The sequence below is a fragment of the Alligator mississippiensis genome, chromosome 16 (assembly GCF_030867095.1).
Source record: "Alligator mississippiensis isolate rAllMis1 chromosome 16, rAllMis1, whole genome shotgun sequence".
In the NCBI taxonomy this organism is placed as follows: domain Eukaryota; kingdom Metazoa; phylum Chordata; order Crocodylia; family Alligatoridae; genus Alligator; species Alligator mississippiensis.
The window spans coordinates 29,950,539-29,977,164 of record NC_081839.1 but is presented as its reverse complement, the minus strand read 5'-3'; the positions used below and the strand labels follow the sequence as shown (position 1 = coordinate 29,977,164).

Here is a 26,626-nt window from a genome sequence, read left to right as displayed (position 1 = left end):
GACTCCAAAGGCAATGTAATGGGTTTCATGACAATTAAGGGGTATTTTCTAGGGGAAAGAGAAAATATCAGAGAGAGATGGAGCAAACAATGGACAGACAGAAAGATCAATAGGAAGAGAGTATTGCAAGATCAGTGGCAGATTCTCTGGTGGGAACATAGACCCATAGACATGTTTTTACCAGTCTAAATTCTTCAGTCCTTTCTCATCCATCTTTTCTCCCATCCATCCTTCTCCATTCACTTAGAAAACCATTAGTCAGACTTCGTATTCCAGTCCTAGTTTATAGTGTTATAGATTAGTCTGATAATGAATGACTGCTAATTCTTCTAATGGAAGGCTAACTATCTTATGGAATTGCTTATTGATGTCTCTTTGGTTACATAATTAGCACAGGTATTTTTAGAATTTGGGTACATTGACTACATTGTGTGCATGCCATAATTACTGCCTGGTTCACCTTGCAGCTGTGCAAATTTAGTAATTACAGGTATCAAAAAGCATAACTGCAATCACTATATTATAAAAAGCAACCCAAGCATGCATACTTTGTATACAGAATTTCCTACTGAAGAAAACAGCCCAAGCACCTCTACGTTTCAAGCAGTAAAGGTTCCTAGATGCAAAATATAGTGTGAAGAGTTACCAGAATTTGGAGCTCCATCTGGTTTTGTTATTTCCATAGAGACCTGATTCAGCAAGGAACTAAAGCACATACTTAATTTTAAGCATCTGAGTAGTGCCATTGATTTCAAAATTCAACCTATACCTCTTATGTTTTGCTGAGCTGGTGTCATAATGCTCTAGATCTAGGTAAAGCAGACAGTTAATGTCACATGGAAAGCACTATTACAAAAGTGCTTAGCTGGTGAGCTTGCATTAGTGGGCCATTAAACTTGTCCAAGTGTTGGATCTGGATTAGAAAGAACAGATGACTTTGCCCCCCTTGATTGTTTTTTTAAGTCACATCACTTGTCCTGTGTTCTGAAAAGTAATGCAGTGTGCGGTTTTCTTAGGCCAGTTTCTCCGTCAAGGGGAGATATTCTGGGACAACTCCAACTGCACCATCAAGTGTCGCTGCCTGGACTTCAACAACGAGATCTTCTGCCAGGAGATGCCTTGCGGCCCCTACGAAGCATGTGAGCCGAAGGACAAGTTCTACCAGTGCGTGCCCGTGGAAAGCAGCACCTGCGTGGTGTTTGGAGACCCACACTACCACACCTTCGATGGCTTCCTCTTTCACTTCCAGGGTTCCTGCTCCTACCTTCTTGCCAAACAGTGCCAGTCAGGGTCCAACCTGCCATTCTTCAGTGTGGAGGCCAAGAATGAGAACCGAGGCAGCTCCTCCGTCTCCTGGGTGAAGGACATTGCAGTGGAGGTCTATACTCACAAGATTATTATCCCCAAAGGGAACTTTGGGAAAGTTAAGGTAAGAGCTTCACCAAAAAGAAATGGCAAATTGGTGTCGTTCCACTGAAGACGATAGGGTTAATATGATCGTGTAAGGATGAGGATATGGCCTGATGTCTTAATCTGGAGTCATGGCCAGACAGAACTCTGCAGATTTGTGAGTGTACATTGTAGACGGTGCTGTAAGTCAGACAGTCCCAAGACAGACTCTTAAAAACCAATCTTCCTTCCTCAAATTCTGGAGGAGCTGGGTTGGTATCTCCAGATCCAAATTCAGGATCCTGGTTAGATTCTGTCATGGCAAAGGGCGTCTTTCCCTGAATCTGGTTCTCATGGAAACCCTGTGCTCACACACAGCAGAGCAAACCTGTGGTTTTACCTGATTCTAATCTCTGGTTTTGCCCCTGCAGGTAGACGACTTGTTCCTGTCCTTACCCATCACCTTGGAACTGGGGGCAATAAAAATCTACCAGAGTGGTTTGTCAACAGCGGTGGAGACTGATTTCGGCCTTTTAGTGACTTTTGATGGGCAGCATTATGCCTCCATCTCCATCCCAGGCTCCTACATTAATGCCACCTGCGGCTTATGCGGGAACTACAACAAGAATCCTCAGGACGACAGCCTGCGCTCAGACGGGAGGCCGGCCGTGTCGGTGCTGGACCTGGGGGAGAGCTGGCGGGTATACCACCCGGACTGGAAATGCACCCCGGGCTGCTTGGACAACTGCACCCTCTGCGATTCTGTGATGGAGTCCCTCTACTTCTCACCAGAGTACTGTGGCTTCATCAACAAGACCAACGGCCCTTTGTGGGAATGCGGCGCTATTGTAGACCCCACAGCCTTTGTCCACAGCTGCGTTTATGACCTTTGTAGCATCAGGGATAATGGCACCAACCTGTGCCAAGCAATACAGGCTTATGCCTTGGTGTGCCAAGCCCTTGGGATCCCGGTGGGAGACTGGAGAACCCAGATAGGGTGTGGTAAGTTTGTATGCACGGAGCCTGAATGGCTCCCCTTGTGAAGTGGGAAGTGGTTTCAGGGGCCTTCAAGAAACTCCTATCGAAGTCAGAACAGTGCAGGAGAGAAGAAAAGGAACGAGTAGGGGAGGGCCAAGCGGGACCGAGGTAGACAGAGCGCAGGTGAAAGCCGATCAGTCCCTCTTTTCAGTCCTGAAATGCAGTAGGAGGGGGCCAGGGTGTCACTTGAAGTAACTCAAGGCCAGCAAGTGCAGAACAAACAGAAGGCAGCTCTTCGCCGTGCTCTGCAGAGTTCAGGGCCACTGAACCGAGCACTGTGGCTGCATTCAAGACGGAGCCGGCCAATTTAAATGACTGCTGGCAGTCCCTGCCGCGCCAGCTGTGCGAATAAATGGAGCACTTTCTACCTGCTTGCTCCCCTGAACCACTTCTATGCAGGGGGAGCTCCATGTGGGGGAGCTCCCAGTTGACACCTACGTGGGTGAGAAGAGAAATCGGGCCTCATGCTCCCCTCTGGGAGGGCTCAGGGCAGGACTTCCTACCTGGGTATAGCACAGCTCAACTGGCTGAGTGCCCAGGGCAGGAATAATCACATTGGTGCAGTATAATTCATAAATCAAAAGGGCATATGCCCCTTACCCTCTGGCCTGTCAGGAGAAGAGATGCTAGATATAATGCTCCTGGCTGCTAACTGCAGCTCCTCTGCCTCAAATCAAAGCTGTAGAGGTGGGATGGTTGCCTTCTGGATGGACGGCAGGGTAGATGTGCCTTCTTCACTGCCACCCACCCCAAGTGTCCCTGCTTACAGGGCAGGGCTTAGTTACCTCTGGGCCCAGCTGCCTCAGTGAAAGCCATAGGACAGGGTGGGAATAATACAACTTTATTAATAACGATAATCTAATCTTGGCAGGAAGGAATTCATGCCAAGCTTATTATCATGGAGTATGTCAGGGGGTGTTAGATGGCAAGAAGAGAATAATAATCAATAATTAATCGCTGTGGCAAGGATAATATTTAATACTAGTCTGCATCAGCATGTGCATATTACCTGTTAGACAATACTGTGTGGTGACGACTGTCTTGCTTCTCTCTGCTATATCAATAATCCATACTGCTGAAAGGAGGCACCAATTAGTGAAGTGACATGGCAGTAAGAGCTGGGAGATGGGTCATGATGATAGCAGCCATCACCTGAAAGGCTTCTGGCCGCTTGACGTTCTCGGGGAGATTCAGGGCATCAGCCCATAGTGAAAAGTCAAAGATGCAGACAAGCCTTATAGCTCCTTGAGCGTGCTAGTGTCTGTAGCCCACAGCACACTGGGGCTGATGGGGTAACTGGCACGACTGATTCACCCATAGTCCCCTGCTGGAATTCCCTTTCTCTTCTCCCAGGTTTCTGGTTTCCTTCTCCTTTCTCCCCTTATTTTCCCTCGCTTCTGTTATACAGAGGGTAAAGTGAAGGTAGGAGTTATGCTGGCAAGGATGGGACAGGCCTGCCATACTGTGCCGCTGAAGTGGGAGCACTGCACGTGTGAACCCAAAAGGGACAGTTAGTGCGGACACACAGGTCTGATTCAGATCCCACGCTGGTGTAAATCAAGAGCAGCTACCTAGAAAGCAGAGTTAGAAGACAGCTGCTTCAGGCCCAGAAACTCAACTTTTAAGTTGACAAAAAACAATCTATGCACCATGAGCATTGCTCTGCTGATTTACACCCACAAGTGATCTGGCCCAGAGTGCCTTTGTAACACTGCCTCTCTCCTCTCTCCCCCAGCCACAGCAGTGCACTGTCCGGAGTTCAGCCACTATTCGGTTTGTACCAGCAGCTGCCCGGCCACATGTTCTGATCTAACCGCTCCTCTGGCCTGCGGCTCCCCCTGCACCGAGGGCTGCGAGTGCAACGAAGGCTACGTTCTCAGCACAAACCAGTGTGTCCCCATCCAGAAGTGTGGCTGCGATGTTTTTGGTCGCTACTATGCCATTGGGGAGTCTTTCTGGGCCACCTCGGACTGCACAGTGCAGTGCTCGTGCGAAGACGGTGGGGAGATCAAATGCTTCAACACCACGTGCCAGGAAGGGGAGGTCTGCACCGTTGAGAGCGGCTACCAAGGCTGTTACCCCATGCGAGAGACCTTGTGCCTGGTGAGCCAGAACCAGGTGCTGCAGACCTTCGATGGCGTGGCGTTCATGTTCCCACCGGAGCACTCCTACACGCTGCTCAAGACGTGCCCCGACAGACCGGAGTTCCTGGAAGTCGACATCAGCAAAAAGAAACCCGAAGCCTCCCCTACGGGGCTTCGAGCCTTGAGGATCCAAGTGGCCAGTCATGAGGTCAAGATCGGAGGCACCGGCCCGACTGACATCAAGGTAAAGCTCCTGTCATGGGGCAGCCACGACTGCATGCAGAGAATAGGGAAGCACCAGGAGTTTTTTGGGACAAAGCTTGTATGCAGCCTCGGTGTGTGGAGCATCTGTGAGCGCTGCAGCGCTTCTGTACCGCCTGCTTTGAGACAGGGGCTGTGGACTCTAGATCCCAGGCTAGAGGGTCTTGATCTTCTCTTCAGTGCCACACCAGTTGCCGGGACAGATTTTTTCTCCCAGGCTCATTGGCACGAATAGTGTGCAGTGGGGGAAAGGGACTTGCTTTCCTTGGTAGCATAAATTGCACGATGCTCTTCCTAAGATCCACTGGGCATATATCAACCAACTATTTTTCTGCTGTAGCAGGTATTAGCAGTGCCCTGCAGCATGCCCTGTTGTAGGGGGCTTTTGGTGGTTTGGGTTTCGTCGTGCGCTCAGCCGTTGCGGTGCACGAGTGGGGTTGGAGTGGTTGGCTCTTGGGATCCTCCAGGTAAATGACCCCTAGATACATAGTAATGTAGGAGACCAGACTCGATGGGCCAAAAATCCCCTTCCAGCTCTGAGTTCCTACCAAAGGCAGCTTTATCTGCCAGAAATAAATGTTGCAATTAGCCAAGGCACAATGGCTCTTTGTTGCAAGGGGCACAGCTGGGAAAAGAACCCAAGTGTCCTGGCTCTTCCTACTGGGCAGCTCTACTAGTCCCAGCATACACAGGTGGAAATTTAGGAGTCAAACCTAATTCTCAAAAGCTCCTTTGAAAAATCACTCCCTTTGCCTCTACCATCTACTGTCTCAGAAGCCCCTGGTTCTTTTACCCTTCCATCCAGCACAGTTGATGGGTGGGAAATAGACACCGAGTGAACGAATCAGGCATGCTAAAGTGTGGAATAACAGGATTTAATTAGTATTGGACCCAGGCCCTGTGCTTGGGGGAGATGGTGCTGTGAGCTGTTGGACCGTGGGGACTCTGCTTGGAATGGATGCCAAGACCAGGGCACGTAGCAGGAAATAAATGTACAGTGCCTGTACTGCAAGTCTGTGGTTTTTAATTAAAATACAGTTGCCTGCAGAGCCCCTGGTTGCAGTGTAGTTCTAGTCAGCAAAGCAGCACCAGAAAACAAGGAGCCTTCTTCCCAAGCTCCCTGCAAGTCATTAAGTCTTATCTGCTTGCTTTACTTTTGCAAGTGAAATCTTGCTCCTCCTGGTCCTGCTGAGACAAGGCCCACCGCAGGAGGGAAGGCAGGATGCTACTCTGACTCATGCATCATTAACAAAAACCATTGCTAGGATTCTCGGCTAAGCTCCATTTGCCAAACATTTATTAGTGGTGAATGATGATGCTAGATGCAGAAAGGGCTCCGCTTGATTGATCGAATCCCAGCCCGAGTCTCTGTCATTGGCATTAGAAAAAGCATCTCTTGGCTTCAAGAAAGGGCTGGGAAAAGCAACCCCCTGTGGAATCCACTGCAGAGTTGCTGACAAACAGTCACTCCTGGCTGTAACCTCACTTCAAGCCATAGCTGTTTAAAAATGCATATGCTGCAGGCAGGTGAAGGGAATAAGGGCGTGAGGCTGCCAGCAATCCTGTTTATTACCACTGAAACCCATGGGTTTTTCCAGCAGCCAGTGCTAATACTGAGTGTTGCTCTCAGACATGCCAGCGTGCAGCACTCTTTCACCGTGCTCGCAGTCTTCCCTACTGCTTCATGCCCGGCTGGGTAATGGGCACCAGCCCCCTCTGCTAGATGGACTCAGAATTGCTCATTTGTTGGCATAGGCGGTAGGTATACTGTGAATGGAGAGTTGCTTTTCACTCTAGGAAGAGAGACATCTATCCCTTAGAATCACAGAAACATGGAGATAGAAGCATCTCAGGAGTTTGTCTAGTCCCATCCCCACCTGCTTGAGGCAGGATCATGTGCCAAGCCACCCTACACAAATGTGGGTTGAACCGGCATATAAGAACAACTAGTAATAGAGATTGCACAACCTTTCTAGATAATCCATCTAAGTGCTGCACCACTCTGCTTGACAGGATCTCTGCTATTGATCATGACAATGGGGTTAGCTCTTAGCAGCCCGGTCATAGGCCAGCATCCCATTGTACAAACACAGAACAAAATGATGGCTCGGACCCCAAAGATTTTTATAAACCAGATGTGAAATTCCAAATGGGTATCTTTGTGTAGTAGCAGCTGTGAGGTTTTGAAGAGACCAAGGGTTGGTTAGATTAGCTTATGTCCTAGCTACAGTCTCTCCCGTGCCTTCCTTTTGACTCTTCCGCTCTGATCTCACGAGGGCAATGGGAGATGTTAACGTAGATCAAACTATGGTGCGTGTCCCACTGGTGGAGCACTGGCTGTACTAAACCCTTAGGCAGGTTGGTTGAAGGTATAGCACAGATGGAATAACCTGTTATAGCTTAGTCCTGGTGCAAATGCCTGCTGTCCACCCTGTACTCGAGGTGGGTTTTGGAAGCAACTTCATGCTCTCCCTAGTGTAGAGCAGGAGCTTTTCCACCTTGCTGGCTGAGGTCAGGGGGGGCAGTAGGCGCCTGATCTTCAGAAGTCACATCCAGACAGGGGCACATCCAATTATGTGATGCAATTTTGTTGGCAGGTGAATGGCTACGAAGTGGACCTGCCGTTTTTCCACCCTTCTGGCCAACTGGAAATTTACCGTAGCAAAAACGGCACAGTGGTAGACTCTGAAGGGCTCCTGACTATTCAGTACTCCGACATGGGTATCCTGGAGATACACCTCTCGACCAGCTACTTCAACTGTACAGGAGGGTTGTGCGGCTTCTTCAATGGGAACAGCAGCGATGAGTTCTGCCTCCCCAATAAAAAGTGCACCGAAAACCTGGCCGTCTTTTTGGAGAGCTGGACCACATTTGATGAGATCTGTAATGGGGAATGCGGGGACCTGCTCAAAGCCTGCAACAATGACTCGGAGCTGCTCAAGTACTACAGGAGCCGCTCCAAGTGCGGGATCATCAACGACCCCACCAACAGCTCCTTCTTGGACTGCCATGGGGTGGTCAACGTGTCGGCTTACTACCGAACGTGCCTCTTCCGCTTGTGCCAGAGTGGAGGAAACCAGTCGGAGCTCTGCGATTCGGTGGCTCGTTACGCCGGCGCCTGCAAGAACGCAGGGGTGGATATCGGCCAGTGGAGGAGCTACAGTTTTTGTCGTAAGTCGGGGAAGTTCTTTGGTTGACTGTTTTTTTGGCTGCCTGGGAGGGGGGAGGCTGAGTGAGGACGGGGGGGTTGAACTCTGATTGTTCAGGCCAGAAGCATAACGAAGCACTGGGGCAGTGGTGACTTGTGCAGCAGAGGCAGATGATATTTTTTCCACCCTGCAAAGTTGGCACCCGATCACCCTGCCCTAGTTATGCTACTGGTTTGGAGACCTTTTTGGAAAATTCAGCATCTTCTTCCTAGTAGAAGGCAAATAGATTTTTTTTTTTCCTTCCTCCTTTCCTGTCCCAAGATGCTGCTCATCGAGGCTGTGCTTCCAGCCTCGAGTTTGAGGAGGGTCATTGAAAGTGCTTGAGGTGGTCCCATAATATAATGGCTTACCAAGACCAAGGGCTCATGACTTCAGCACAAGAGAATTATTGATCTAAGGCACACCGGTTTCCATAGGCAGGAAAGGGAATGCTGCAGCTTTGACAGCCCTGTCCATATGACCTGGTACCATTATATCTGGGACAAACAGACTCACATTTTGGTCTGACGCTGGGTTAAGGCTCAAACTCCTGCCTGTGGAGGTTAAGTGAGACCCCTTATCTGCTCAACCTCTGTGCTCCCCACATAAAATGTAAAGCTGGTCACGTTCTTCGCAGGAGATGAGGCTTAGATGATCATAATATGGCCCCATGTGACTTTTTTTGGAGGGGGTGGGACAAAAGTGGCTTTTTGAGCCAAATGAAATTTCTCTTGGAAAATTATAAGGTTTTGGGAGCAGGGGCTGCCTCTTTGTTTTATGTGCAAAGGACACAGCAGGGCATAGCATGGTGGGGTCACGATTCATGATTGGGGTTCATAGTCTCTATCACAATACAAATATCTGTTGTTTTGTAGGGTTACCCAGCACCATGCTATCTGGGCCCTGTATAAATTCATAAGGCAATACCCTGGTCCTAACAAAGTCATTGGGCTTTATGTAGTTGATTCCAGGGAAATCAAGATTCCTAAAAGAAATTTAAAGCCCAAAAGGGACGGTTCCTACTGCCTTGCCAGCTCTCCTGCCTAACAGAAGCCAAAATGTTTCACCCAGGACCTCCTGCAACCATTGCAGCGTCAGATCAGGAGCAGAAGTTTGATTTGCAAAAATAACATCTCCACCAAGTTTTGCTTTTGCTGTTTAACAGGCTCCAGTCGATCCATGCCTTTTGTGGTGCGAGACACCAGTGATGCATGACACGCGCTCTTATCTAGCTGTGCTAAGCCATTCGTTTGGGGGATCAAAGAGCAAATGGGGATATTTCCTAGCTTGTTTACCAGGTCTTTACTCAGCTGAGGGCCCCAATTGGGCCCCAGTAGCATCATAGCAAAATAGGCCCTTGTAACAGTAAAAATATATTCATATTTTTCTTGAAGAATTGGCAACTGAATGGGTGACTTGGACAAATTAAGAGTGTAATCTTGTTTGAGCATGAAGACACAAAACTGTCTCCTTTTGTGCTCGTGGTATTTTTTAAGCATTTCCTTTGCCTGCAGAGACAGGTTTCCCAATTAAGTAATTTCATGGTGGCATTTCAAGAGACATCAGGAGTTTTATTACACTGTAGATGAGCGTTCCAGAACTGCAGATGGAGTCTAACAATACTGTAAGCCATCAAGAGAGGGTAATTTGAATAAGTCATGTTTTTTGCTATTGCTATAAACTTGCCATTGATGTTACAACATTTATAATTCACGAGCAAATGTAAAAATTCCACGCTGTTGAAGTACATAATCTGAGATGAACTAGCTGTGGTCCCATGAGCTCAGGGCTTACAGGCATGTGAAGGGTGGAGGGCAGGACAAGCAGTGGGGTATTGAAGTTAGGGCTCTGGACTGGGTCAGGAGCTTCTGGTTGGGTTCCTGGCCATGCTACTGACCTGTTGTGTGACACTGGGAATAGTCATTTCTTTTTTTGTCTACCTCTGTTCTCACTCCAGCCCATGGTTTGTCTTACCTGTTTTGATGGTGAGTTGTTCAGGGCAAGGGTATAGACATGAAGGGTGGTGATGATAGGGGAGAACCAGAAATGTGCATGTACAGTAGCCACTGAACCCAAAAAAGCTTGTTGCTTGCAGTATACACTGTGGTCTCAAGCAATTTGAATCGGTTCCAGGGTGAAAGTGGATCAATTATTTGATTAGCCTTACATGCATGTAAATCCCACCCTTCCAGGCAAATAGGATCATAGGAAAGTAGGGCTGAAAAGGACCTCGCAGGGTCAACTAGTCCAGCCGCCTGCTCAAGGCAGGATCCTCCTGACTAAACCATCCCAGCTAAGTGTCTGTCCAACCTGCTTTTGAACATTTCCAGGGATGGAGATTCCCTAACTTGTCTAGGGACCTTGTTCCAATGCTTCATTGCTCTTGTAATCAGAAAGTTCCTCCTAATCTCCAACCTAAACTTCTTCTGCTTGAGTTAATTGCTCCCAGTCCTGTCCCCTATAGCCACAGAAAAAAAGGCTATGTTTATCCCCTCTATAATCACCCTGCAGGTGTTTGAAGACTGTTATCAAATCCCTCCCCGCTGCAACCTCAGTCTTCTCTTCTTCCGACTAAATCATCCTAGTTCTTCCAACCTTGCTCGTAAATCATTGTTACTCCCTAGGAAGCAAGGAGTAGCTATACCGAACTAAGTTATCCTGGTATGCCAACTGTATGTCTGCTCCCCTGGTCAATATTATTTTGGGTAACTTTGTTCGATATTATTTTGGGTAACTTTGTTCAGTGCAAGCTGGCTTCCACGCCAGGCATTGTAATAGCTCCTACTACAGACAGCTACTGGTACCTTGGGATGTGGTCATGTGTATACTCCTTACTGTGGAGTAAATTTAACACTGAATAATTGTGCTATGTGCCTGCACCCTTAAATGGACAGTCAGTGAACTCATTTATGCACAATGTCAGCAGTGGCATCAGGGATAGAAGTTCCCAGAGGGATCAGGTGGAGAATATTTACAGAGAAAATCAAAAAAAGGAATAAAAAGAGGGTAAATTTGAACGGGATCCTGAGATCAGGCAGTGAGGAAACTCCTGCACGAGGGACAGGCAGGAAAGCATCAGGATGGCCAAAGTGGGGAAGGAAATGCTATCTGAGGTTGGTGTTCCTGCACCACCATCTCCTTCCTCCCCCCATGGGTGCTATGGGGTCTGCTTTCTCTCTGCCCTGAATCCCCATCTCTGATGACTGAGATGCTTTTCTCTCTAAGAAGCCATTGACGCTGGGTGTGTTTTGTTGCCTCCAGCTCTCGTGTGTCCTGAGAACAGCCACTTTGAGGAGTGCATGATCTGCACGGAAACCTGTGAAACCCTCGCCATTGGCCCTGTCTGTGTGGACAGCTGTGAGGAAGGCTGCCAATGCGATGAAGGCTTTGCCCTCAGAGGGACTGAGTGCATCCCCAGGAGTGAGTGCGGCTGCAATTTTGAGGGGCATCAGCTCTCCACCAACCAGACCTTCTGGATGGACATCAACTGCCAGTCCTTCTGCTACTGCAATGGGTCTGACAACAATGTGTACTGCGAGAACATCCCCTGCAAGGAGGATGACTACTGCCTGGAGGAGAATGGCCTCTATTACTGCCACCCCCGCACCGATGCCTCCTGCATTGTTTCTGGCTACAGCCATTACTTGACCTTTGATGGGTTTGCTTTTGACTTCCAAAGCAGCTGCCCACTTGTCTTGTGCACAACCATCTCCAGGCAGCGGTCGGAGAGGTCAGATACTTTCCCCAAATTCACTGTCACGGCCAAGAATGAAGACCGGGACCCATCCTTAGCTTTGTGGTTGAAACTAGTTGAAGTGGAAGTCTTCAATTACAACATAATCATCCAGCGGGCCTACAAACACACCGTGCTGGTGAGTGGCCTAACTGTAGGGTGCCTCAAAGGCAGCAGGCTGGGGTTGGCCATCTGAGGGCTGGGCGGAGGCTCGGGTAGATGGTAGTTATGGTACTGGATGGGAAATATAAAGCTTTAGTAGATCTTGAGTCATAGTTTTGTCCCACCCTCGTTTGCTGCAGCACCTGCATCCCAGTTGGATCCTCTCCAGAATTCCTCATGCTTAAGCATCTTCTGCTACATTCATTTCACTGGGCTGCCATTGATCTCTTCTTCCACAGAGGCCTCCTATTTTCAGCTCTGGTGCCTTTCTGGTTGTGTAAATGCCAGTGCCAATTTGTGTTCAGACTGTGAGGAAGGATGATGCTCCACTAAGCGATGTTGGAGGGTCCAGACTGGCCAGCCAGAAGTTTCCTTCAATCGGCTGGAACTTGCCTGGGCTTTCCATGCTGTCGCTTCTAGAGGCTTGTTTTTTCCCGGAGGGACTTGTTTGTGGAAGGGAGAAAGCAGAATCTACCTATTTCCAAACTGTTTTCATTATATGGCTCAATCTGGGGCACAAGTGGTCACAAACTGCAGTGGTGACAAAAGGAGCCCTAGTGTGGACAATGTTGGGACCAGATCTAACCTGTCTCCCAGCGGCTAACACTGACTCCTCCAGGGCTGTGTGCAGGTGGTGGTGGTTGTTGCAGTTAGCATGGGATGTATCACCACTTTTTCAGATGTGTTGTATTTAAATCTGTGCACACTAGTGGAAGAGCATAACCCACGAGAAATGATGCTCCTCTGTCCTTGCAGGTTAATAATGATCAGCTGTATTCATCTTTCTGTCTGCTTCCTTTCAGATAAACAATGAGCGTCTCTACCTGCCCTTGAAACTGGGCCAAGGGAAAGTGAACATCTTTGCCTTTGGTTTTCACATTGTGGTGGAGACTGATTTTGGTCTGAAGGTGGTGTATGACTGGAAGACCTTCCTCTCTGTCACCATCCCACGAAGCCTCCAGAACAGCACGTACGGCCTCTGTGGCCGCTACAATGGCAACCCGGATGATGACCTGGAGATGGCTAGCGGCACAATGGCTACCACCATCTATGAGTTTGGTCAAAGCTGGGTGAAGCGGGACACGTTTTGTCAAGTGGGCTGTGGTGACCGGTGTCCTGCATGTGGGAAGGTGGAAGGGTTCTGGAAACCCCAGCAACTGTGCAGCCTCATCCCAAGCAAAAGCGGAGTCTTTGCCAAGTGCCACAGTAAAGTCCACCCCGGCTTCTTCTACAAGAACTGCCTGCTTGACACCTGCATTGATGGCGGAGCGACACAGACTGCTTGCAGTTGGCTGCAGAACTACGCCAGCACGTGCCAGACCCAGGGAATAGCCATCACCGGCTGGAGAAACTTCACTTCATGCTGTGAGCAGAGCCTTTTTCTTTTGTCCTTTATCATGTAATCTGCTTGGATGATTGTCTTCTCCTGGGCCAGGTTTCCAGGCAGCGATGCCCATTTGCATCAAAGGGCTGAGCACTTTGCAAGCAAAAACTAACAGCTTCCATCTCGCACTGCAAAGGGAGTGGGTTGTAAAAGAAAAAATCACAGTAGAGATTAGTAGGAGCGAGGTTCACATCCAAGTCCTGATCATAGTTTCATGGTTTCAAAGTAGCTAGGGTCAAGAGGGACCTGAACAGATCATCTAACCTGATGAAAATCACAATAGAGATTAGTAGGAGCGAGGTTCACATCCATCAGATCATCTAGCCTGACCCCCTGCCACAGGCAGGAATGACTGCTGGGTTCACAAGACCCCAGACAGGTGATCATCCAACCTCCTCTTGAATATGGCCAAGGTAGGGGCGAGGACCACTTCCCTGGGAAGCTGGTTCCAGATTTTGGCCACCCTAACTGTAAAATATTGTCTTCATTGCTCTGCATAATCCATGGGAGATTAATCTCAATACATTGGCCCTCTTCCTTGTGCAAAAGAGTCCATGTCATAAAATGGCCATCCTATATGGTAGTATTAATGCCTCCACCCATACCCACTTTGTGGCAGCCTGAATAGCTGGTGGAGCACAAGGACTGCATGAAACATGGAGACTGAGCTAGTGTCTTGTCCTTCCAAGTAATTCCTGAAGACAATAACATAACTAAGATTTGATGACAGGGGCAGCAGCCCTTGGTGCCAACTTTGGGGGATAAGGGGAAAAAGGGCAGTGACAACATATCATCTGCCACCACACCCATGCTGCTGGCACCAGCAGCCAGAAGTTGCTGCTGCCCCAGGCACCCAGCTGCTCTGTTATGTCTCTACCTGAAGAACAGAGTCCAAGGCTTGTTGAGGTGGGACCATGATAATGAGAGCTTGTGGTGCCACTGCCCTTGCTTAAAAAGAGCATCTGAGACTCTATGCTGGCTACATTTCTCCTCCAGCCTGGTGGCAGGGTGCAGTGAGGATGCCAGGCTCGGTCTGTAGGTAGCGTACGATAGCACATACAAGCAGTCTTCTAGCCATCTTGGTGGGAGGGAGCATCCTTATGAGGTGGGAGCTCTGCATGGTCTTGAACAGATTGTTTAACATACATCTTCTGTGGGGTGAAAGCTGAAACCTCTCGCAGCAACGTGGAGCTTGGGGGACATCAGCTATTTTACAGCTTTGTATCACTTTCACCAACCTGTTTCTCCGGAGCAGGCAGGAAGAAATCCTGAAAAAGTCAAAACATTTTGGCACTTTGGGCATTTATACATGTGCTTTAGAAAGGGGGGGATGGTGCACTTTAATTAGAGGGCTCTAATTAAAGCGCCTAGAGAGTCACGTGTATCAGCGTCCCCACTCTGAAAAACAGTAGTGGGGGTGCTTTAACTAAACCTCATCAGATGAGCTTTAGTTGAAGGACCCCTGCCACTATTTTTCAGTGCGGGGATGCTGGTACACGTGACGCTGGAGTCTGCTGGAGCGCAGTAATTACCACGCTCCAGCAGGCTCCATTAATCAAGTCTGCTCAGACACACTAATTACAGTGCATCGGAGCAGCCTCGCTGCACGTGTATAGGCGCCCTCTGATTCCAAACACTTTTCATTTTGAAATTCCCCTCTGTTTTATTTTTTAAAAAGGCTTAAAACACAATTTGTCCTTTTTGGGACCATTCAAAATAAGTGTAAAATAATGCTTTTGGAACAGCCAATGAACCAGAAAATTAGCCACTGTTCCCTGGGCCTCATCTGCAGACTATTTATGATGGCCCATTGCTAGGAAGCAGCATAGCAGAAAACCTCTATGTAGTGCTGCTGGTTATTGATGCTGAGGGAGATCGCCATCATGATGTTGGTCTCTGGGGGCAGGACGGTGATGGTGATTACAGTAGAGCTGAAAATCCTCGAAGCTCCAGAACCAAAAATATTGGCTTGAGATCACAGAGCTGAAAAGAAGAGACAGGGAAGAAAAATAGCTCAGTAAATAGCTCAACAAGAAAGAGATGTGTACAAGAGTCACGGGAGGGTATCTCTCATGTCGATGGATTCATAAAGGAAATGGAGCTGCAGAAGAATGAATTATGGGTCAGTCACTAAATCTGATGGTTTCCTGAGCACTTGGCAGAAAACAAGTTTGTCTTCAGAAATTCTCCAGGCTGTTTGGTCAAATTCATTGTGCTACGGCCTGGTTGGGGAACGGGCCAGAGAGGCTGTTCTTGTTTCTGTTCCTGGGCTTATAACCAATCTGCTCAGTTGCTGAGATTGGCAATGTGCCTTGGTTGTGCCAAGAAGGGTTTTCGCTTGGTTTTCCCAGTCTAGGAAGCAGGGAAGTCGTCCTTTGAGTTCTGTGCCAAGTCCCCGTGCTGTAAAGTAGCTTGCCTGCCTCCGCCTTGCAAATACAATAAGCACCGTCACCAGATCCAGTGGCAAACACAATCCCCGCTCCCTGTAGCTGGCACCTTATGCCCAGGGGGAGCCCCATTAAAGTCAACAGCACAGAGCACCATTGCAAGGGTTTGCCCGTCACGGCTCAGTTGCTGAACTGGGGCCATGATTCCATGTCAGGTTTCTCAACCTGTCCGTCGCGACCCGAAAGTGGGTCACAAGGATATATGAAAGGGTCGCGAACACACTGTAAAGGAGAAAACTATAAAAGACAAAAACGTGGGGAATGGTGGCTTTTCCCTTGCAGGCTGGCAGAGCTCCAGTCTGCAAGGGGCTGCTTGGGACCCCCTGGGGCCCACACACGCCCACGTCCTGCCCCACACACTGGTCAGGGTCGGGAGTGAGGGGCACTGGGTCAGGACTGGCCATCAATGTTTCCAAATGGGTCCTGGTACAAAAAAGGTTGAGAACCACTGGCCTAGTTTTGTTAAAGGGTGAGAGCCGTGGGGAGACCAAGACTGAACCGGGCTTTCCCTGATCACAGCATGCAGGCTGGGCTGGTCAGCACAACAAACCAAAGCCAGGTTTGGAAAGGAGTTAGAGCAGTGGGTTTCACCCTTTTTATTTGCAGACCCCAACATTTCAAATGGAGGCACAGACCCCTTTGAATTGTGTGGTGTATTCACGTTTGATTGACCATAGTCATCTTCCGTGCACCCCCAGGCATGGTCCACAGAGCCCCACGGATTCGCAGACCACAGGTTGAAAACCACTGGGTTAGAGATCAAAAGAGTAGCAACCAGGGTCCCTGACACGGCTGCATTTGTGCGGTAGAAGTGATGCTGGTCTGTGTTTCTCTTTGCTAAGCTGAGGAACCGTGCTAGATCCTGGTCAGCCCTGCTCCAGGCTCACTGAAGCACCATCTTCAAACCGTGTCCTGTGTTCAGTCTCACACCATGAGCAGTTAGATGTGTTATAAAGCCCTTCCCAGCCTTACAGATAACCCTTGTAGTACAGTTCAACAACGCGGATCTCAAAAATGGGAGATGAGAGCCAGCGGATGCAGCAACATTTGGAAACTAGCCACTGGCTCTGTGGGGGAAGCCTGGTCTTCAATTAATGCACCGGCTCAGGAGACTGTGGCTTCATTCCTGGCTCTGCCACAGGCTACGTGTGCGAGTCGGGGCAAGTCACTTGCACTTTCAAGGCCTCAGTTTTACCACCCATAAAAAAGAGATGTTGCTGCCTGTGTAAGTGCCATGAGGAGAAACACAGTAGTGGTGCTCAGGCACCCCAGGGATTAGGGGGACAGGTAACCAAGAAAATAAAGTGCTCCTTTTGCATCGGGGGTCAAGGCCATTATAACGGGCGCTCTTAAATCAGCTGCACTTGTCATGCAGAAACAAACCACTGAAAAATATCTCCCCCTCTAGTGCTTGGTCCACTACTGCTCCCTGCTGATGGAAGGCACTCCCTTGGCTTGCGTGGTTGAATGCAGTGTGCCGTGTCCTGTGTTCAGATCCTGCAGAGAACCTCTGCCAGGGCCTTGCCGAATAGACAGACCCCTTACAGTGCAGTACGTTTTGCAGGTTGTAGCAAATCCAGGGCTGCAATGGGTTAAATCCCAAATTCAAAAGGGAGTAGCTCTTCCTCCTTCGTTAAGCATGAATTTTATTAGTCACATATGAGGGGAAGATTATGTGTTTGTTCTAATGACGCCGCCTGCTATTGTCAATAAGATTACAATGCATTGTTCAGTTATACTCCTCATAAGTGGAGCTGCAAACCTCTCCAGCAGACAGACTATCTATTGGGTGAATCAATCAAAAAGTAATTTTCATCACTAACAAGAGTTAAAATTAAATCGTGTTCTTTCTCCTTTCTTCTCTTCAAACTCATGACTTAAAATCTAATGCTCCTGAATTGCAGGGACTCTCTGGCTGCGGCTGGGCCAGGTATAGTGTGGGCCTGAGCGGCACCAGCTTCCACAGCTTGCATTTCATATCTGAAGTGTCCTCAGGAGAGCAGGATGCCTGTATGTGATATAGGTGTAGGACTGTAAGGCATATATGAGGACAAAAAGGGAGCTTGGGAATAATGGAGGTCTAGACAGCTCTGTCTAATGGGGAAGGTGCTCGCCTGGCCTTGGGGAGCCCTGGATTATATTCTAGGGAGCAGTTCTACTACTCATCGATTGTGTGTTCTTGGGCAGGGTGGAATTTGCATCTCATGTAGGATCCTAAATCCACTAGTGACTTCTAGTTAACATAAAACCACTGTAGAACAGGCTACCGGGATGGGCTGTTAAGTCAGCCATGTGCTGACTAGGTCCTTGCAACATGCCATCCACCCTACGCAGAAGCAGCCAGGGAGCAGAGTCGGTTGTTGGCCCTAATGTTGACAGGGCAAGGAGCATGCTAAGAAAACTGTGTGAGCTGGCAGAGAACCAGCCTGGTCAAGTTTATGTGCAAGGGAGACAGGGACTGGAGATGAGTCTCCGGTGTGTGGACCAGAGATGGACCCAGGTAGGTCAGAGCAAAAGTTAAAGAAGGACTGAAAATGCAGGCTTTTGAGACGTGTGCCTACGCAGGGTCAAAGGAATTTGTTGGGAGGGAAGAGACCAGGCTCTATACTCCGTGCACATGTAATTTATGTTGTCAAAACTGGCCCAGAAGCCAGAGCCTCCCACCCCTGCTCTTCTGAAAAGGACCAAGACCTTACGTGACCGGGGGACCATGTTCGGATCCTGCTCTCAGGGTTCTCCGCCACTGCCTTGCCGTGTGACCTGGTCCCTCTCCCGCTTTGTGTCCCAATTCCTGCAGCAATAAAATGAGGATAAAGATGTGTAACCTCAGAGGCGGTGTGAGCCAAATGGTAATCCATGCCTGGTAGGTGCCTGGCACACTCAGGCTGTGCCTGCTGGCAGACCCTTGGATCCGGTTCCCTTCTGGTCCATGGAGTTGTGGGGCCAGCGGTGGGAGTCTGTGTCAGCCTTGCCCCTTGGAAACCGTGACTGTGCCTCTCCATCTGAATATCAGAGCTAAGCTTGTCAGCCTGACTGAACTGTGTGGTTGCTGGAGGTGGGATACACCTGGCTGTTCATTCATCCAGCACACTTCATTGTCTGCTTTTTCCTGTATGCTCAGCCCATGTCCCCTTTGCCTTCCAGCTGTCAGCTGTCCCCCCAACAGCCACTATGAGAGCTGCGTGTCCGTGTGCCAGCCCCGCTGCGCTGCCATCCGGCTGAAAAGCGACTGCAATCATTATTGCGTGGAGGGGTGCCAGTGTGACCCTGGCTATGTCCTGAATGGCAAGAGCTGTATCCTTCCCCACAACTGCGGCTGCTACTCAGATGGAAAATATTACGAGGTAGGATTGTCGTCCTTCTCTTCCTCCTCCTCTTCCTCCTTTCTGGCTAAGACGTGTACTTGGAGATGTGGGGGAAGGAGGGAAGTCTTTCACTAACGTAACAGTGCAGACACATTCAACAAAGACAAAGTGACTTACCTCTTTGTGACTTGTCTCTGTGCAAATCACTTTTTGCCCTTGTGCAGCATATACACACTGGAGGTTTAAGCCAGAGCATCTGCATCAGTGCAGAAACCAAGCCAAGCCCAGAACTAAATTCTCATTTACACTAAGGCATTTGGTTACACTATCGCAAGCAGCATCAAATGCTCCTAGGAATAAGTGGAGGCAGTCTGTGTATCATGGCCCACCTTTTCCCCCTTTCTTCACTTTGCTTTCCAGTAAGAGTCCCCTGATGTCCCTGCATCTCTTGCTCTTAGCTAACTTCTTCTGGATGGATGGAGGTGTTGCATCTCAATGAAGGCATCTTCAAGGAGCTGCTCTTGTCTCTCTCTGAGCAGGAAGGGAGAAAAAAAGAAAGTTGAATCTCAGACCAGACAGCACAAATTATGGTGCTTTTCTTCCCCAAATAGCCTGTGGAATTGGGTAATAAACGGTTCCCAAACAAGAACAAAACAGACACGGAGAATGGAAATGCTCTCCATCTGCTCTGGTTTTTATGCCCTTTGTTGCCTCCTAATTGGAGAGGGCCCTGTTAGACTTCAGTTCAAAACGAGGGAATTCTATTCTGTCTTTGCTTCTGGCTCCATGGGAGGGTGAAATCTTCCTGGAGCATAATTTGTGGGTACATTTAACAGCTTCCCCCTCCTCTGCTAGCTGCACCACTGGCACAGGAACGCAGAGAGAGTTTTCTCTGTCGTTATCTGGAGAATGATCCCGGCATAATTAATAACGTAATATATTTAGCTGTATAATTCTTCACGTTATGTAATATTAATTAGCTCTAATCCTTGCAAAGGGACAACAAATTCTTAATAATGAATTAAGAATTTCAGCCTGGCGCACAGTAAAAGTACAATACAATGAAACTTTAATTGGTCTGGTATCATTTGCATGAACCGGTGATGTCGGTTTTCCCTTTCCTTCACCCATGCAGTTCTCTTGACTTCAGGGGACTTAATCCCTCTTTACAGTCGAGCAAGATAGAGGAGAGGATCGGGTTCACGGACTCTACTAGAAATGATAGGGTTAAAGTAATAAAGAGTGGAGGACGTAGGAAAATCTGGAGGGAAGTGAGAGATGTTTTCAGATGAGAGATGCAATGAGGGGGGCCGAGGTGGAGAGATGCAGAGGAGAAGGCTCTCGTGCCTTGAGTTTGTGAAGGTCTGTGGATGGTTTTCTGCTCTGACGTACCAAAATGATACCATTCGTTGGCCAAAAGCCTACGGTGCCCCCGTTGCAGCTGGGAGCGGGTGGTACCGGCGCTCGCCCCACCAGGCCTCGTGGACCATTGTGCTGTAGCTGGCATTCAGTTGCTCTGCTGTCACTAATAAGCACTTCTTTTCAGTGGCTTGTCACTCCCATCATTTTCTTCTCCTCTAAGGCTTAAATTAGACATGAGAGTTGGTTGGCATCTCTCAACACACTCAGCCCCAAACAGGGGGTGCGCTGAGCAATAAAACAAGAATCGTTCCATCAGAAGAGGTAAAAAGTTAACGCTGACAGCTCTTTCTGTGGCTTCTGAGTATCGATTTTGCATTTCCGATGGAGGTGATTTTTCACAGGGAGAAGGGCCGTCATGTTTGCGCACGACATACAGAAGTGTCAGACTAAAATGAGGACATTTGATTGGGGTGTGTTTGGCCCTGGGGTAATTAGTTTCCTCCAAGGAAAGTACCAATCCAGTTGGGATATATTTATATGTATAAGCCCGTGTATATGTGGTTTAGAAAAGAAACCTTCAGTGGCTGAGTGGATGGGGACCAGAAGCCAGGACTCCTGTCTTCTATTCCTGTCTGAGACTGACTCTCTGCCTAATCCTGAGAAAATAGCCTAGGGCATGGGCAAAATGATCAAACTGCAGCCAGGGCAGCCATCGGGTGGTAACTGCCTGTCTGCTGGGTCTTGCCCTAGGGTGAACAAAAGCAGCTCATATGAGCTTGTACATGCTGATCCCCTTTGGACCCGGGGAAGGACTCGGTTGTTCTAGTTATAGAGACCGGACCCTTCAGTCCTGGCTTTTCAACATGGCTATGACACACCCATTACATGTGTATTGCACAGCATTGCAGGCATGTTTTGCACACTTCCCATCTGCATGCAAGGGAGATAACTTGCAACCTTTACATGCATGAAGAAAGGAGGTCATAGATCCACTGGGCAGCGTTTAACATGCCCAGGTGACTGTGCCCAAAAGTACATAGTTGGGTTTGAGTGTGGTGGCCTCACAAATGGAGCTGTAGATTAGAGTCTCACCTTGGGGTGATTAATGCTGCCGTGGAGTATTTGTTGCACTAAAGTCATCCCAGGGCAGGCTGCTTCTCAAGAAAGATGGCTTGTTTACGAGCTGTTTTTATCCAAAGTCCTGTGGTTGTTTTTCTCCTTGGAAAAAAATGTGGTGTCTAAGTTCTTATCAGAAGTGAAGAATACCTGTATGTTCAATTATACTGGAAATCTGATACAGGGGCTTTAAGTCAATTTGTGTTCTGCTGGAACAGTACAAAAAAGTGGTCAAAGGGATGGATATTTATAGCGCTATAGTTTTGAGAGAGACAGGAGAGGTTGCTGTGGAAACTGCAACTTCAGATTTGCCTTACTTTTGTGGCTTGCAAGGCTTTGGCAAAGTTGCATTTCTTGGATTTCTTCTTCTTTTTTTATTTTTATTATTGGCTCCTAGTTCACGAAGTCTATGAAAAGTGAAAGCCTGCAGCCGGATTTTTAAAAGGGCTGGACGATTTTAGGATGATTAATTACTGTGGTGGCTCTGAAGAAGGCTAATTAAATCTCACGCTTCAGGGCCTAAGAGCACCCCAGGAGTCTGTCCTCTGGATAGTACTACGCAATTGGTATTAGAGAGGTCGCCCTCCCCCTCCATCTTCCTCTCAACTCTCAGGTGTTGGCCATGTCCTGCAGTGGAGTATTGGACTGGAGATATCAATGGATTGATTCGAGATTGCATATATGTGTCACCGCTGCCCTTCTTGGGCCTCAGAAACTGCCCTGACAGGTCAGGTGGGCTGAGCCTGCATCCTCACTGTACTCCCAGAGGCCCCAGTGATGGGCACCCAGCTGAAGACAGGCTCGTCCATCTAGTGACATGGCTCTTCTTTGTGCTTCCTCCTTTTTAGCCCAAGCAGCTCTTCTGGAACAGCGACTGCACCCGGCGCTGCCGCTGCTTCCGTCGCAACCTCATCCAGTGCGACCCACGGCACTGCAAGTCGGATGAGGAGTGTGCCCTGCGCAACGGTGTCCGCGGCTGCTTCAGCACCAAGAGCTCCTACTGCATCGCAGCGGGCGGCGGTGTCTTCCGGACCTTTGACGGAGCCTTCCTCCGCTTCCCAGCCAACTGTGCCTTCGTCCTGTCCACCATCTGCCAGAAGCTGCCTGACTTCTCCTTCCAGCTCATCATCAACTTTGACAAGTGGTCATCCCCCAACCTCACTGTCATCTCCCCAGTGTATTTCTACATCAACGAGGAGCAGATTCTCATCAGTGACCGGAACACCATCAAGGTAAAGTGCTGGGGTTTTTGGAGGGGAGGCAGAGGAGTGCCTGACCCACCCAGAGGCAGGGCCATGCTGGATTCATTTCAGGTGGAAAAAGCCCAGAAAAAGAGTCTTGTCCCACTGCCCACGGTTGATGCATCTGAGCTCCTTCCCCATGAGGTAGATTGGCCCTAGATAAACCCCAAATGGAGTTCAGAAAGTCTTCAGCTCCCTCAATATCAGGTGATGAGAAGCTCTTCTCAGGGGAGGGTATGGTGGATGTGAATGTCGTTCTCTACCTAGTGAAGAAATAACCACATAGGGGAGTGTTAAAGAGCTTCTTCACAGGGTCCATGTCCCACACATCACCTTGAGGCAAATTTGAGTCCGAGTCTGGGTATCATTCGTGCTGTGGTAGCACTTCAGGCCAAGCCTTGCCCTGCGTTATACTAGGTTCTGTGCGAACATGGAGCAAAAAGACGGTTCCTGTGTCAGAGACCTCACAATCTAAACAGCAGTGATATTGCCTGGTTTTACAAGGGAGATGGCCTCCTCCTAGTTTCATTTTGGAGGCCCCAAAAACTCCAAAGGTAGCAGGAAAAAGGAAGAATGGGAGTAGGGGTAATCATGGCCTTTCCCAGCCTCCCTCACAGAGCTGGCCGTGGCAACACACAGAGATGATGCAGCGCATCTTTGTTGGCCCAGTGTGTCTACTGGGCACAATCTGCCCCAATGGTGCAGAGAGGTGAGCAATTCCTGCACTGTCTCTTTCCTCGACTAGGTGAACGGCACCCAGGTGAACATCCCTTTTGTCACCGGGCTGTCAACCAAAATCTACAGCATGGAGGGTTTCCTGGTGATTGACTCCAGCCCCGAAATCCAGATCCACTACAACGGCTACAACATCATCAAAATCAGCATCAGCGAACGGCTGCAGAACAAAGTGTGCGGCTTGTGCGGCAACTTCAACGGGGACCGGACAGACGACTACGTCACCCTGCGAGGGAAGCCGGTGGTCAGCAGTGTAGTGCTGGCTCAGAGCTGGAAAACCAATGGCATGCAGAAGAGGTGAGCATGAATCTGAGCGCACAGACCCAGTTGAGGCCTCGTTCTGGCTCCAACTGAGTCAGTGAGAGCTTTGCCATCTATCAACTGGAGTTCAAGGTGTGCAGGGAATAGTCCTGATTTCCAAAGGGTCCCTCTGCACCGGACACAGCACCTGACACAGTGTCCACAGTTAACAGCTGGCACAAACACTTATCTTTTAGATGGCTGAGTATGTAGGAGTTAGCCGAAAAGAATTAGGCATTTAACGGTCACTGAATTCCAATCAGAGTTGGCCACCAAAATCCCTTAAGTCCCTTTAAGGATCCAAGGTCAAGAGGCCAGGATGGGGTTTTTAAAATGACAGACCCATTGCTCGAGTCAGCCAGTGGGTTTGTTTGAATGTCCCACTTAGAAGTGAATTTGAGGATGCAAGTAATGAAGATGCCAACTGCACGCGCATGACGTGCCTTTTAAGACCTGGCACTTCTCCACGATTAGCAGTGAATCAGTCCTTTGGAGGTGGGGATGGGTCAAGGAATATGCATGTCAGTCTTTGGGTGAAGCAGGGCTTGAGGGGTCCCCGCAGTCCTTGTTATTGGCTTTCTGCACAGAGGAAATTTCATCCTATATCCATAAGATACAATGGAAGGAGAAAAGCAGCCAGGAAATCAGTGCGGAGCCTGACATTTACTCAGGACGTGATAAGGCAGAAACGTACAGGGCACCTGAGTATTATCCTCACGTCGAGCTGTTTGTGGCTTCACCGCAAGCCTGGGCTCACGGCCCAGCATGTCTCACTGATCCCAGCATGTCATCCCACTGATCTCGCTGTTGTCCTCTTTAATCCCCTGCCCACAGCTGCAATGAGCTGCAGTACTCGCAGTATGCTGCAGCTTGCGACAACGTGCAGATCCAGAAGCTGCAGAGCGACAGCTACTGCCTCAAGCTGACAGACATGAAGGGCTTCTTCCAGCCCTGCCATGGGCTGCTGGACCCTCTGCCTTTCTACGAGTCGTGTTTCCTCGACGGCTGCTACAACCAGAAGAAGTACCAGCTCTGCGGCTCCCTAGCTGCCTACGGGGAGGCCTGCCGTTCCTTTGGGATCCTTGGCACTGAGTGGATAGAAAAGGAGAATTGCTGTAAGAGAGCTAGGCTAACCTTCTTCTGTGCCTTGGGGTTTGCTGCTTAGTACTTAGCACTTCCATTCATCTGCTGTATCCAGCTTCACGATGGGTGTTATGTGGGGTAGACCAAGATTGAATGAGTTATTTGTTAATATTAGCCCATATCGTGATGTGGCTTTCCTTTCTCTGGAATCAGCCCTTTACTAGGTAAGGCCTTTTTGAGCAGTGCTGCTAACTAGTCATGTGAAGGACACTAGTCAGGCCCCAACGAGTCATGAGACGGGCTGAAAAATCATGAGGCTGAACCACAAAACAAAATGCTTTGACATTAAGACCGTGGGTCCCTTTGCTCTGTGGTCCCAAGGATGTAAGATGCACTTGCTTCAGGTGTCCCAGAATTTTTTCTGCAGCCATGAAAGCAAGAAACTACCTTATAAACAATAAAGCTGAGGTGTTCATGGTTTTCCAGACTCCAAGAGCTGGGGCTCTTAAGTGAATCATCCAATATCACCAGAATTGGGGGGCTGGACCCAATGATCTGTAAGGTCCCTTCCAGCCCCTAACAACTATTAAACTATGAATTGTTGCAAAATCACCAGAACTGGCACTGCTCTGAAGGTCTAGTGTGTGATAAAGAATGACCCAGGTACTGGTCTGTAAATCACACTGTTGTTCTCGTCTCTCTTCTCCTTTTTAGCAGGAGTGGTTGAAGACCCCTGTGTGGGAGCCGACTGCCCCAACAGGAGCTGCGAGATGGACAATGGTGGGGAACTGTGTGGTTGCATTGAGCCTCCACCCTACGGAAACAGTGAGTGACCATGATAATAGCATCTGTCGCCAAGCCACAGTTCAGGAGGTTAAAGTGGGAAGGCCGGCTTCTGGGGCTCATGAACTCAAATGAGATAGAAAACAAACTCAACCGAGCCTTTCATTCATGTCTACGTGTAATTCAAATGAGACTGCTACTTCAGCAACCCATTTCCACCCAGGCCCACCTCTGAGACTGCACGCCAGAGGGGAAAAACACTTAGGCGGGGAAGGTGCCAAAAGACTTGGCTGTCAAGTCCTTTGGGACCTAATCATGGCTCTGGCACTGACTTGCGGTGCAACCTCAGGGAAGTTGCACCCTATGCCTCATGTTTCCTATCTGAAGAGCAAGGCTAAAGCTTCTTCAGAGGGTGCAGTGCAACGGAGGCCTCCCGTGTTTGTAAAACACTGCAAGGTCTTCAAAAGGATGCTGTTCCACAAGAGGAAAGCACGGCCAGATTCATTTGTAGCTCCCAATGTCTCCGACTTCATCTTAATTATAGTCTCACAGGTGCAAGCAAAGACATTCTTTAGGTATAGGAAACCAACTGAAAATAGAGAAGCCCTTGAAATCATAGATACATTGTTCAGCCAGCCTACACTAAGAGAGAGCTCCTACCCTCCCTAGGCTTTCATCTCATCATCATGGAAATCAGCTGGTGTAAAGTGGTGTAGTAATAGAGAGCTCGGGGTTTATGTGAATTCATGCCAGCTGAGGATCCGACCTCAGAATCAAACAGACCCACTAATTTATCTAGTCTGTCCTCCCAGGGGCTGACACAGGAGCACTTCCCAAGGTATACTTTTGCCTGGCCTTGTCTTTGGCTTGCCAGGAACCCCAGGGCCTCATGTCATTTCCATACAAATGGGCATACATTTTTTAAAAAAAAATCAAAAATCAATTTTGCACGGTCCTCTCCTCTGTGATCAATGAATATAAATTGCTTGTCAGCTAGGCTCGCTGGCAATGAAAG

At 48.8% G+C, this 26,626-nt stretch overlaps 1 protein-coding gene across 1 annotated transcript in view; it reads left to right on the top strand.

Annotated features, from left to right (window-relative positions):
* LOC102564232 (tubulin-specific chaperone cofactor E-like protein) overlaps nt 1–26,626 on the top strand; it is an 85,569-nt gene that overhangs the window by 49,871 nt on the left and 9,072 nt on the right. The window contains exons 14-24 of the mRNA XM_059719508.1: nt 1,017–1,429; nt 1,821–2,391; nt 4,163–4,755; nt 7,370–7,943; nt 11,222–11,832; nt 12,659–13,220; nt 18,831–19,030; nt 22,318–22,701; nt 23,456–23,742; nt 24,580–24,860; nt 25,543–25,653. Of these exons, the coding sequence (XP_059575491.1) occupies nt 1,017–1,429; nt 1,821–2,391; nt 4,163–4,755; nt 7,370–7,943; nt 11,222–11,832; nt 12,659–13,220; nt 18,831–19,030; nt 22,318–22,701; nt 23,456–23,742; nt 24,580–24,860; nt 25,543–25,653 (4,587 nt within the window). The remainder of the gene's footprint in view (nt 1–1,016; nt 1,430–1,820; nt 2,392–4,162; nt 4,756–7,369; nt 7,944–11,221; nt 11,833–12,658; nt 13,221–18,830; nt 19,031–22,317; nt 22,702–23,455; nt 23,743–24,579; nt 24,861–25,542; nt 25,654–26,626) is intronic.